This window comes from Chenopodium quinoa, unplaced genomic scaffold, assembly GCF_001683475.1.
Source record: "Chenopodium quinoa cultivar QQ74 unplaced genomic scaffold, ASM168347v1, whole genome shotgun sequence".
Taxonomy (NCBI): Eukaryota; Viridiplantae; Streptophyta; class Magnoliopsida; order Caryophyllales; family Amaranthaceae; genus Chenopodium; species Chenopodium quinoa.
The window spans coordinates 11404367-11416914 of NW_018743292.1; the positions used below are offsets into that span (position 1 = coordinate 11404367).

At 33.9% G+C, this 12548-nt stretch overlaps 1 protein-coding gene across 2 annotated transcripts; it reads right to left on the reverse strand.

The window, feature by feature from the left end:
• Window positions 1–939: 939 nt before the first annotated feature.
• On the reverse strand, window positions 940–8512 carry LOC110737030 (26S proteasome non-ATPase regulatory subunit 12 homolog A-like). Of its 2 annotated transcripts, none has more exons than XM_021917380.1 (11): window positions 8395–8512; window positions 7492–7686; window positions 4750–4857; window positions 4562–4666; window positions 4379–4435; window positions 4032–4228; window positions 2551–2650; window positions 2361–2473; window positions 2106–2259; window positions 1939–2016; window positions 940–1453 (listed from the first exon to the last, which is right to left on the reverse strand). In XM_021917380.1, exons 1-11 carry the CDS (start codon window positions 8395–8397, stop codon window positions 1235–1237), a joined length of 1329 nt encoding a protein of 442 aa, XP_021773072.1. In that variant the 5' UTR covers window positions 8398–8512; the 3' UTR covers window positions 940–1234. The 2 variants fall into 2 exon arrangements, with proteins under 2 accessions (XP_021773072.1, XP_021773071.1); XM_021917379.1 differs by lacking the exon at window positions 8395–8512 and adding an exon at window positions 8244–8364.
• Between the last annotated feature and the right edge of the window lie 4036 nt (window positions 8513–12548).

A 12548-nucleotide genomic window follows, 5' to 3' on the forward strand; every position in this document is an offset into this window, starting at 1 on the left:
TAGTGAAAAATGTAACAATTGAATATTAATAATTTATTCATTGAGACAATTCAAATAAGACCCAACATGACTATATTATATATCATATATTATATATTAAGAGTAATTTAGAAGATTCTCTTACCTTATGAATAGTGTCAAACTTACAAATAGGAAGAACAAAAAGGGACGGAGGGAGTACCAAAGAGCGACGATATCATGTAGAGCATCAATTCATAAACAGAAAATGTACTATTAATAATTGCCTAATTGTTGATTATAATTCCCTTTAATGATACGAGTACAATTTATTTCCATTGAATTATTTTATTGGATATAAAAGGTGATATATTATTTGTAATTTATATATTTACATGTATGTTGTGCTAATAGTTTTATTGAACATTTTATTCTATTGTTTGATTAATATTTTCATGTTTATTAAAAGACATTTATGAATAAGTTTTTAGTCATATAGTCACTAGATTAAAAGTTTTATTGGGAATAATATGCATCATTAATGTAATATAATGTATACTACTTTTAAATATTTTCAACAAAACTAATCAACAATAATTTTATTTCTCAATTGTAGTTTTAATAATTTTTGCGTTATTATTTCATTTTTCTATATGCATTGCATTTTTTATTCCACAAGTTGCATCTTTTTTATATTATTTCACAATTAATTATAGAGTGATTATTACTACCGTGCATCGCACGGGTACTAATCCAGTTACTTTTACTTACAAATTTTAATTTTTAGTTGGCTTGGGTATATAACACCCCCCCCCCTTTTTTTTTTTTTTTTTTTTTTTTCTTTCTCTAGTTTTTACCACCTTTTAGTCTTTAACCTTGCAAAAGTTTCTTGTCCAAATTTCTTTTTTTTTTTTTTTTTTTTTCTTTCTCTAGTTTTTACCACCAGATTACAGATTGTCCAAATTTCCGTTCAAGTGGTGCTCATTGACAATTTTTTTCGATTTTTTAGTATTTAGCACAGCAAAACAGAAGCAACAAAAGGATGCTACTTCCTCACTGAAATTCTATGCTCTAAACCAAAACAGAATACATGCTACTTGACCTAGCAGCATGAATCCCAGAGCTAATAGCTGGCTAAGCATGTACCCTTTTAAGTATGCAGAATGGCTATATCACTAAGAGAGCAAAGAAGGATCAAAAGCATTTCTAAGAAATGGCTATTTCTTCACAACCCTAGTGATTAAACCTGGAATGAACATAAAGGTCATTCTCTCATTCAAGCTTTAAGAGCAGCTTTGTGAACCATCGTCTCCTTGTGTATTTGATGGCAACTCTTCTCAACAAGGTCAAGCAGCTTCTCCAAGTTCATTGACCATGAATTGAGGATGTCATTGCTGTCCTTCACTGCCTGAAAACATACGACCCCCATTGGCCTATCTACCTTTGCCACCAAAGCCTTAGAGACAACCATATCAGATAGATGCTTCTCCGTTTCCTGAGACCACAAGTACAAGTCAGATCAGAGTAAGAAAAGATGAGAAGTACAAAATCAAGTCAAAGTGCTAAGACATAAAACTTTAATCTGTCAAATAAAGTTGATGTCATTCTTTTCAAGGGGCTAGCTTGGCCACATTGAGTGGATTTAGTAATCTGCTAGCTCGACTAATCTAAGTGAGTCCACATCAAGCACAATGAGATCAATTGCCTCACCAATGTAACATGAAATTTCCACTGTCAGAGCCAAACTTAAATTTAAACTTAGGTCTACAGCATATATATATATTCCCTGTATCATTTAAAGAATGCATGCAACATGCATACCAAACATATTAAACATAATTGCCAGAATTGCTGATTGAATCTTCAACTTAAACAAGGATTTTTAGAAGAAACATCCAAAAAGCTGTCTAATGTATCTAGTTAAATAGAATCCAAGATAGAAATTATAGACAAGTATTCGAGCTCATAAAGGCAGCAAACCTTAATACTAAGGCATAATAAGTCTGCCAGTCTCTTCAAGGTGATCCTTGAATAGTATTTTGAAATAACAAGTATGTTCTGCAATGAGAGCAAAGAATCAAAATATGATTATTAACCTTATTGTCTGAGGATTGTAGATGATATAGATCAATGGTAGAAAAGCTTACATGTTCAATGACCCTTTGTTTAAGATCTTCAGCAGCTTTATCGCCTAAAGAGCCTCCAACCAAACTCTTCTCATTCTCAAATTCACCCTCAAATTCATTCCAAAGACTGGTCCAAAGGACAACCTCCATTGTAACCAGCTGTTTCAACAGTGACCTACAGCAGTACATCAAAAGAACCCATAACACAATGTAAAATGCATATTCAGAAGTATAACTGAAATAGGATGAAAACTATTTAGGCTGTAAATGACATACTTGAACTTAGGGATTTCAAAAAGATTCTTATCCTCCAGAGTAGAGTTTAGAAGGCTTGACTGCATTGGATCATGTGGGGCAAGAGCCAAATACCAGCAAATTTTCCTCAAAATCTGCATAAAATACTAAATTAATAAACTTTAAAGATCCACAAGAAAGTGCAACATGATACTAGTGAAGCATTGTTTACCGGTGTCCACTGCTCAGGGTCTTCCTTGACAGATGGGATATCATAGATGGCCTTGTAGCATCGACATATTTCAAGGTAGTCATTGTGGTGCTTGTAATATCTGAACAGAAGAAACTCATTGAGGCCCCAGAATATCAACTTACAATTATGTCAAATCAACAATAAGAATAACAAATCCATTTAAATAGCATGGATAGCATTTTTTATGGCGACTAAACAAACATTTGTGTCCTCACTCTTCAGTAGTATAGACAAGAGAGATATTTCAATTTCTACAAAAGCAATTCCAAGAAAAGTTATGAAATTTTTTTACAAAAAATAGAAAAGTTGTATTAGTAGAGTATGGCAACCTTTTAACTTTAACATAATAAAAACCAATCTATTTTAAGGATATTTCAGTTTATCCCACAATCCATTGCAATATAGGATATTCATCTAAGCTGGATTTAAATAAGGGGTTCTCTTCCTATGAGAGTAAAGGTGATAGTGGAGTTATGATAGTTTATATGCCAAGAGTTAATATTTTGGATGATTTCGGATGCATGACTGAGAAACAAAATTAAAGATTGTGATCAATTCACTTATATGGAAGGTAATTTTTTCCCTACTTCCCACCTAGAAATTGTTCTCCTTTCCACTCCCTCCATCCTCCTTACACACCAATCTCCACCCTTCCCAAGATTCCAACATCACTGCTTCCTCTCAATCCAGCATCTCACTTCAACTAGTAGCAATCTCCCAAAAGCAATTTCAATAATTTCAACACTATTGACACCAAAAGTGCTGTCATCAGCAACAATATTCTAGTACAGTCTCCAACGGATGCAAGCTCTCTCTCACATTTGTGATCTCAACTTTTATTTCTTTAAGATGTCTAAGGGTGTAAGAAAGTTGGAGATGGTGCAAGTGAATTTGGATAGCAGAAAGAATAATGGTTGAGATGTAGAGGAAAATTGACAGTAGAGAGAGACATAAATAAGCAACTGGACATGGAATCGGGTGGTAAAGTTACGATGCTAATGTGGTGAGCAGTGATAGAATGAGAGCAGAGGGGTTAAAAGTAATCTATGGCTGTCCATCAAGCTTACAGAATTAGAGAATTTTCGCTGGATTATTAGCCTAGTAAGTCCCCTCATAAATTTTACCCTTTAAGTTATACTTTGCCTCCAATTATGCCATTAGTCTATTTCTCTCCACCTCCTTAATCTCTCTAAGAGTGTAAAAGAATGTCTATATATCAACAAAAGAAATAAGGGCACGCGCAGAAATTTTCCAAGCTCAAGATTTCAAGAAATAACTACATTATATTGACTATTTGCAATATTTAAAACAAAACACAAAATCATGGCACCTGGCAAAATTTACTTACATAGAAATGAAACTAATTTATACTTTCAATCCCAAGGAAAAAAAATTCTAACCCCACAGATATCCTAGCAAGAACAGAACTAAGCACTCCGTAAAAACAATTTTGAACTCACCGAATCATCAATTCGTAATAGATACGCTTCAATTCTGGCAACGATGGAATATTAGCAGGGGCCTCTTCTACAATGGCATCACCTTCCTTAGGCTTCTTCTTTTCTTTTGAAGGATCAATATCAAAAACTCTGGGACTGATTTTTCTGGAAAGAATTTGAGCCCGAACATAGTCTTTACGGTCTAAGCAAAGGCGAACCTGATAAACAGAAAATTTTCCAAATTTAACTCATCATCAACAGCTAAACACGACTGAAATAAGAAAGTAGAAACATTTATCTCTGACAGTAAGCAATTACTGCCAGAAGAAGAGTAATGGAACCCAAAAAGCTCAAGAAATGGGACATACTTGCTCAAGAATAAAAGCAATCTTTTCAGTTTTTGCCATTGCACCAAAGGTTTCAACCTGCAGTATCGCAAATATGTGTAATGATGATCTATTATGCAACTTTTACCGGAAAAACAGAGTGAGTAGTCCAGAAATATATTTTATGAAATACAAGGAATCATATATGTAAGCAACCACACTTACCGCTATCTCTTGCATCAATTCAGCAGCCTCGTCAATAAGCCCTTGTTCTTCCTTAATCTTAGCAAGGGTCTTGATCAATCGTGCCCTTTCTATTTCAACGTATATCTGTAACAAACAGAATACGACATGAAACATATGAAAGAGCAGAATCTTACAAAAGACAAGCTCAACACAATATATCTAGTTACCTTCCCAGCAGATACACTATTCAATGTTTGAATGAGCTCTATACGAGTATCAAGATCAGGTGTTTGATCAATGTAACCCATGGCTTGCTGCACCATCGCTGTCACAGCCTGCAAATAAAGGAACCTCCTGGTTAAATGCTTCATAAAGAATGATGACTTCAAGATAACAAGATAGGTAGCTAAAAAAGATAAATACAATAAACAAGTATGTTGTTTGATTTCTGTCTGGTGAACCCTGAACCATAAAATTATGAATCAATACAAATCAATTGCTCAATTTCCTTAAAAAATCCAAGAATATCAACACAACACATTAGAAACAAGTCATTGCTACAAACCAAGCTAGGCATACAGTGGTGATGACCTAATCCAGGGCCCTGAAGGTAAGATGGTTTATGCATAAAATAGTTAGTTACTGTCAAAAGTTTGTTAGAGGGATCATTGTGCAGCAAGGCAGTAGTGCAGCTGATGTGATAAATTGAGGGAAATTCTAATGTGAGGCTCATGCTGATTGTAGCGAGAGAAAAAAAAAATCTATTGGGAGGTAATATACCCCAACTGGTAAGATTAATTTACTAATACAAATTCTATCAAGGCCCTATTCTATTCACCTTAATTTGCAGAAAGTTTCTTCGTATTTACTAAACTAAATTATTTTGACTAATAAAAGCTGGTTTTTACTGAATTTTAAGTGATCTAATATGTTGTTTGTTTCTTGTAGTTATCGATATTTATTTATACTATATATTAAAAGGTGTAGATGAAGTAACTAGACCAATTCAAGATAAGGTTCCATGGTGTATGTTGTTTGCGGATGATATCGTTTTGGTGGATGAAACTAAAAATGGGGTTAATGCCAAGTTGGAGCAATGGAGGCAAAGGTTGGAATTTAGAGGGTTTAAGCTAAGTCGGAGTAAGACTGAATATTTGGTATATCGCTTTGGTACTCAGAGAGGGACAAGTGATGAAGTGGTGAGTTTCGATGGAAAGGAATTGACCATGAGTGAATGTTTTAAAATATCTTGGGTCGATCATCCAGAAAAATGGTGACATTGATCGAGATGTGGCCCACAGGATTAAGTCGGGGTGGCTTAAATGGAGCGCGGCCGCGAGAGTGTTATGTGACCGAAACATTCCCTTACAGTTGAAGGGAAAATTCTTCAGGATTGCCATAAGACCAGTGTTCGTTTATGGTATAGAATGTTGGGCTTCTAAGAAGGAGCACATTAAAAACATGGAGGTTACACAAATGCGCATGTTAAGGTGGATGTACGGGAACACTCTAAGAGATAGAATCAGAAATGAGGTTATTCGCAATAAAGTAGGTGTGGCAGGCATTGCAGACAAACTAAGGGAAAATCGCCTGCATTGGTTTGGGCATGTAAGACGGAGACTCGAGGGTGCACCGGTTCGAAGAGTGGAAGAGTGGGACCATGGAGGGGTTAAACAAGGGAGAGGGAGACCGAAAATGACTTGGTTGGAAGGAGTTAGGAAAGATATGAAATATATGGATTTGCGTGAGAATGAAGCATTGGATCGTAAGGGATGGAGGAGAAAGATTTTTATGGATGACTACACGGAATAATCAAATTTGGTTCATGTAGTCGACCCCACTTATGGGATTAAGGCTTTGATTGATTGATTGATATTAAAAGGTGTTTCAAAAGAAGAATACGTGCCACGTGGCACTATTCCCCATTTGTTTCTCATACAATCTCATCATCAACTTATAATAATAATAAAAAAAAATTATCTACACAAGATTCGAACATGTATTTTCTAATTCTAAAACTACATCCCTTACCACCAAGCTATGTCATACTTTATGTTCTCTTTTGAAAAAAAAAATACTTTGTATTAATTTGTAGGGAATGACAATATGAATAACAAATTTGATAACGAGAAGACGGAGTTAAACATTAGATGTGCAGTAATGGATAACCTCGTGAATGACCCGGTGTATTGCCCGGGCCCAATTACTAGTTTATTGATTAAAACTGATTTTTTTTAAACTTACATCATTTTTAACGATAAAAGCTGATATTCACTTCTTAACATTAACTTTCGCAGTTTCTGTATGTAATGTTTTTTCTAAAGGTGAAGAGAATAGGCCTAAGCTTTCTCTAATTTCTTATATACATATTCAATTTCACACTTAACAAGCTTCCTATTCCTGATAAAACTGAAAGTCTCACTTGATTCTCCGCATTATTTTACTAACAAACGTGCATATCTAGGCAATCTAGCAGAGTAGGAAGTAAGGTTCAATATGCAAACATAGAATGGTCCAGAAAATGTAATAAGGGATATGCTACTACTGAATTCAACAATGTTGTGATGTCATAAACAAATAAATTCTCAGCTGCAACTCAAGGCATATACTAATTGAGCAACAAAAACAGCAGAAGAAAGGAACATTCTAGGCAGCTAGGCTTCAATTCACCAGCGCCAGTGGGGTAAGGAAATGTTATCCTTATAGAAGGATGGATGGTATTAGCCATACTTGATCACTTAAAATGTGATATCACTCAACCCTGAAATATTCAGATTATGGATAAGTCCATCTGACTCGCTGCATTGCACATATAAAGCACATATATTATCAAAAATTACGTAACCACAACCGCTTCAATCAAGATAAAATTCACTAAAGTATTATAAACACTAAGCTAACAACTAGAAAAATTTTAATCATCGTTATGAGTTCACCATTAAATCATGATCAAAATTACCAATGCATACCTGTTTGAGTTGACCTCGGCGCTTTGACAGAACAACAATCTGATCATTCAAGGTTTTCCAGGCTTTAGCTTCAAAACATAACTGGAGAATGTCACACGCAGCTTTTCTAGTTCCAGCAACATCTCCAGCAAGTCTCATTTGCTTTTCAACATTCAATAATGCATCTATTTGTGCTTCCAGGTTGCTTTGATTGTCCTGCAAAATAAAGTACAACAAAGAGCACTGGTCAAAAGGTTAATGGCAAAGGTTGTTATATACACCCGGGTGCACGGTCGCCTATAGTAGTTTTTGCTTATTTTGATGATTAAATTAAAAGCTGGTCATTGCTATTTAATCATCAAATGAGTAATAAACAACCTGTATATAAAAGTTTTCAGGTTAATGGGGAGAATGAAACAAAAAAGCAGCCTCATAAATTTCAATTTTCTGAAATAAATGGATATAAACAAAACTTTGATTTTGGGAAAGAAGAATGTAATTAAGTGGATTAAAGCTCATTTCTAGCATCATTTAGGCTTCATTGTAGAAGTTTGGGATAAGCTTAATTTCATTATTTAGACTGAAACAGTAGCAAAATATATTGAGAAAATGCTCAACCATATTTACCCAAAAAACCCAGAACAATTTTCCCCAAATTATTTACAAATTCTAATCGAAATACAAGTATTATTTAAATTTGAATACAATAAAAACAAGCTAAATCATGTTAATTTCAGCATCGATAACGCTACAATTTTTAAATTTCAATGTACCATTTCAAATATGAATGAATTAAACATTTAAATGCCCAGATTTTGCTTGTAATCAACACCCAAAATCAATCAAAATGCTATAAACAATCAAGTAAATTTTGACAAAATAAAACAATTCATCATCATTCCAATATAAGAAGAGAAATTATACCATTTTTCCTCAGCTCGTAAATTCCCAGTACCCCGCTTTGCGACTGTGAAATGAAACAATTACCTTTTAATTTACCATTTTTGCAAACAACTACCTTTTACTTTAAAATTTGCGAACAATTACCGTATATTGAGTTTTTGTTTTGGTACCACTACCATTTGACGGATTCCGTTAAAATTTCCATTAGTAAGACCCACACTCAACGTTTTAAACAAAATTAACTCTAATTACATAGATTAGACCCCATTAAAACTTATTTTAAGCACCTTAATGTTATATCTCGTTAATTTAAACCCCATATTAATGCTTTTCAGTTTTAATTTGCCTAATTCATACCCAAATTAGATTAGGGTTTTCAATTTGGGGCTAACATAATATAATTCCAACATGCATTTGTGGTTTCAATTTCTTATTTTACTCCCAAATTACATCGAATTCTCTCCAAAACATTTCTTTTACTCTTCAATTATAAATTAGGGCTCTCAATTTGGAAGTAACAAAAATATTGACGGAATACGTCAACTGGTAGTGGTACCAAAATAAAAATTCAATATAAGGTAGTTATTCACAAATTCTAAAAGTAAAAGGTCGTTGTTTGTAAAAGTGGTAATTTAAAAGATAGTTGTCGACAAAAAATCCTTTAAATTTAGTTGATTTCGATTTTGACCCTTTGGTTTTGCTTTAATTTCCTGATCAATTTAATGGGTTTTATCATTGAAAATTTTGTGTAACCCTACCCATTTTTTGTTTTCTTCTTCTTCTTCTTCTAGAACTTCCTGTAAGTTAGCAAACATTTGTCTAGCACTACCCAATAACGTTTCCGTCCAAATTAGACGTTAGTGGGGCCCACTTCTTCTCTTTCCCACCCAATTGACTCCCCTCCCCTACTACAACTCTCCTCCCTCATTTATTTTCCCTCCATTTTCACTCTCTTCTTTCACCTTCCACATTTCACCATATTCTTCACCATAATTTTCATCTCCTTTTCAGAAAATTGACAGCCCTAACAGTATTTTCTTTGTTGTCTCCCTCTTTCCTACTCATCTTGTTGTTGTTTATGGTAATTCCAACTTCCAAGTCAATGAGTGAAAGTATTAGAATACAATTGAATTCAATCCCAAAGCCAAAATAAGCAAAACCCCTAATTTAATTCCACCCCTAAACCCTAGAAATCAAAATCCCCAAACTGAATTGAAGCCATAAACCCTTAATTGAATCTCTAAATAAGTTAATTGCTATAAATTAAACCCTTAAAATGAATTCAACATACCATGAACTAAAAATTAGGTTAAAACATTACCTGAATTAGTGAGTAATTGCGTTGAATTGATTGATTTTTCTTCTCTTTGATTTTAAGATGAGTTTGGCAGGAAAATAAATGAGGGAGGAGAGAGGTAGTTGAGGAGGGGAATTAATTGGGTGGGAAACCGATAAAGTGGGTCCCCCTAACGCCAAAATTGGACAGAAAACGTTATTGGGTAGTGCTAGACAAACGTTTGCTAGATTACGGGTAGTTTTAAACAAATAAAAAAAACGGGTAATTTTCACAAAACAACCTATCTTTAGGGTAGTTTTACACAAAATTCTCTTTATCATTTTATGTTTTAGGTCGAACCATTTTCGTCAATTTTTGTTTTAGTTTTCAGTCCAATTGTATTGATTTTTTTTTTTTTATAGACGAAGTACATCCGAATGCACGGTGCATCCAACTAATCCAAAATTACTTTTTGCTTATCATTTGATAAGAAATATTTAGAGCCATAAATTAACTTGTTTCCGATTATGGAGTACTAAATTTGAAGCATGAACTTGAAGGTATTTAACTTTACCCAAGTCGACGTGTCATTTAATGTGTCTGATAAATTAATAGTGATTATTTTATCATAATAAATTTATTGGCAATAATAATGAGCCAACTCAAAATTTGAAATTAACTAAAGCAATTCCTTCACCTAAACAAATCTTTATCCATTCTTTATTTGAATTATTCGATTGTCAGTTTGTCCCCTCGGTATGTAGGTTTTGGAGAAGGAACCAAGTTGATTGCAAGTCGATAGCAAATTAGCAAGTGACAATAAATTACGGAGAGAAAATTGATTTATAGATTTTGGAGAAGGAATCGAGTTATAGGGTTGGACCATTGATAGGCCGTCGTCGAGCCTACCAAATGATAAATCCTATCTTGGTCTCGCTAACTAATAGCAAGGGTAAGAAAGGGTTGACCCAAGAGAGGCGTTGAATCAACCACCGAGATACTACCGTTCAACTAAGTTAAATGAAGTCGGAATTGGTTTGGTTTAAATATCTTGTACTAGTTCAAAACAACTAAAAGCTAAAGGGAGGTTATCAATGTTGAGAGGAATCTAGGGCTCGGGTTATACCACTCAACTTCATCACAAATCACAATTGGCATGCAACAATCAAGGTAAATTAAGGGGATAAATTAGGGGAAGTCGTCTAAGGCACCCAACTACTCTATCAAGCTAGAGGGTTTACTTGAATCATGAATACAACCTACTCTCGTGGTTACAAAGTATAAAACAAGTGTTAAAGCACAATCACGATGACATAAACATTCCCTTGACCAGAAATTCCTATTCCCATGGCATTTCAAGTCAATTAAGCATAAGGGAGCTAACTCAAGTTCATCTCTCGATCATTCACTGAGAAAGCTTGGATAAATAGTTCTAGCAATAGCCATATACAAGAACTAAACAATTAAACCACTCAAGCTCAACTAATTAACATCCCACAATAACCAAATTAGCACATGCAACTAGTTATTAGTGACTACATTGAGGGTTTTACCCAAGCCCTAGAAATTAGACTACTCACAATTTATGGAAATTAAAGCAATTAAAGATTTCAAGCAATTCATGAACAAGTTCAAACTAAGGATTAAGCTAATTAACAATCTAAGCATACGAGAATTAAGCAAGTAATTATCAAAAAAGTAGAGATAAATGGAAGAGTAGAGTAAGAAATAGTTACTATGAAGCTTCAAGCTTGAACAACAATGGTGGAAACTTGTCTTCTACAATGGTTGAAATTGAGTTTTCCAAGCTAATAATTAAAATCTAACTAATGATTTGAGAATTTAATGTTCTAGAATTGCAAAACTAAGAGAAAGCTCTAATAAATTTGATAATCCGTACAAATGAGCTCAAAGGGGGTATTTATAAGATCCCCAAATAAAAAGGACGGAGAAAACAAGAATCGGGCTCGACTACGGGTCTGCACGGATGTGCCACCCTATGCACGGTCGTGCAGAGCAAGGCAGTAGGTACTGTATGGGCTGGAAATCCTGCACGGAAGTGCCAAGTATGGCACGGACGTGCAGCCTCTTCTGCACGGACGTGCCAACTTAAGCACGGCCGTGCAGGCCTTGTATTGCAGACTAATTTGGGCTGGGCAATCTGCACGGACGTGCATGCTGATCTGGCACGACCGTGTAGAGTCTTCTAAGCCCTTTTCTTCGGTTTTGCTCTTTTCCTTGGCTTCTTTCCATCATCTTCTTGCTTCTAACCTCGGTTTAATATCCATAGGCTTCATTTGGTCGTCTTTGGACCTAAAATCTCAACAAAAACACTAACAACACGTGAAGCATAGGATACACAAAAATTGCATAATAATTGTAATACCCCGTATTTTTGAAAGGTATTTTCTAAATTAAAGAGTATTTTAGTCTCGTATTTTTGACGTATTTTCTAAATTAATTATTTTCCTAAAGAGTATTTTAGTTTTGGAGCCAAAATGATATTTGAATTTTGGCGCCTAAATCATTTGTCTTATTATTTTACAAAACTAATTAAATAAAACCATTTTATAGCAATGTTATAAATAGTATTTTTAATTTCTCGAAAATTAAATAATTAAACCGAAATTATATCAATTCGGTTAAAATAAATTAATTAAATTAATTTCCTAAACTAATTAAATGAAATTTTTGGATTTTATGTAATGAAAACCTGATTTGTTTTAATATTTTTCTAAGTTAATTATTTTCATGAAATATATATTTAATTATAAAATATTTTACCTAATCTATGAAATTAGCATAAGTAATCCGAAAATATTGAGTTAATTATTTGCTTAATATTTTCGGCCACCCATAAATTTATTTAATAAATTAGACTAATTTCCTAAACTAATAA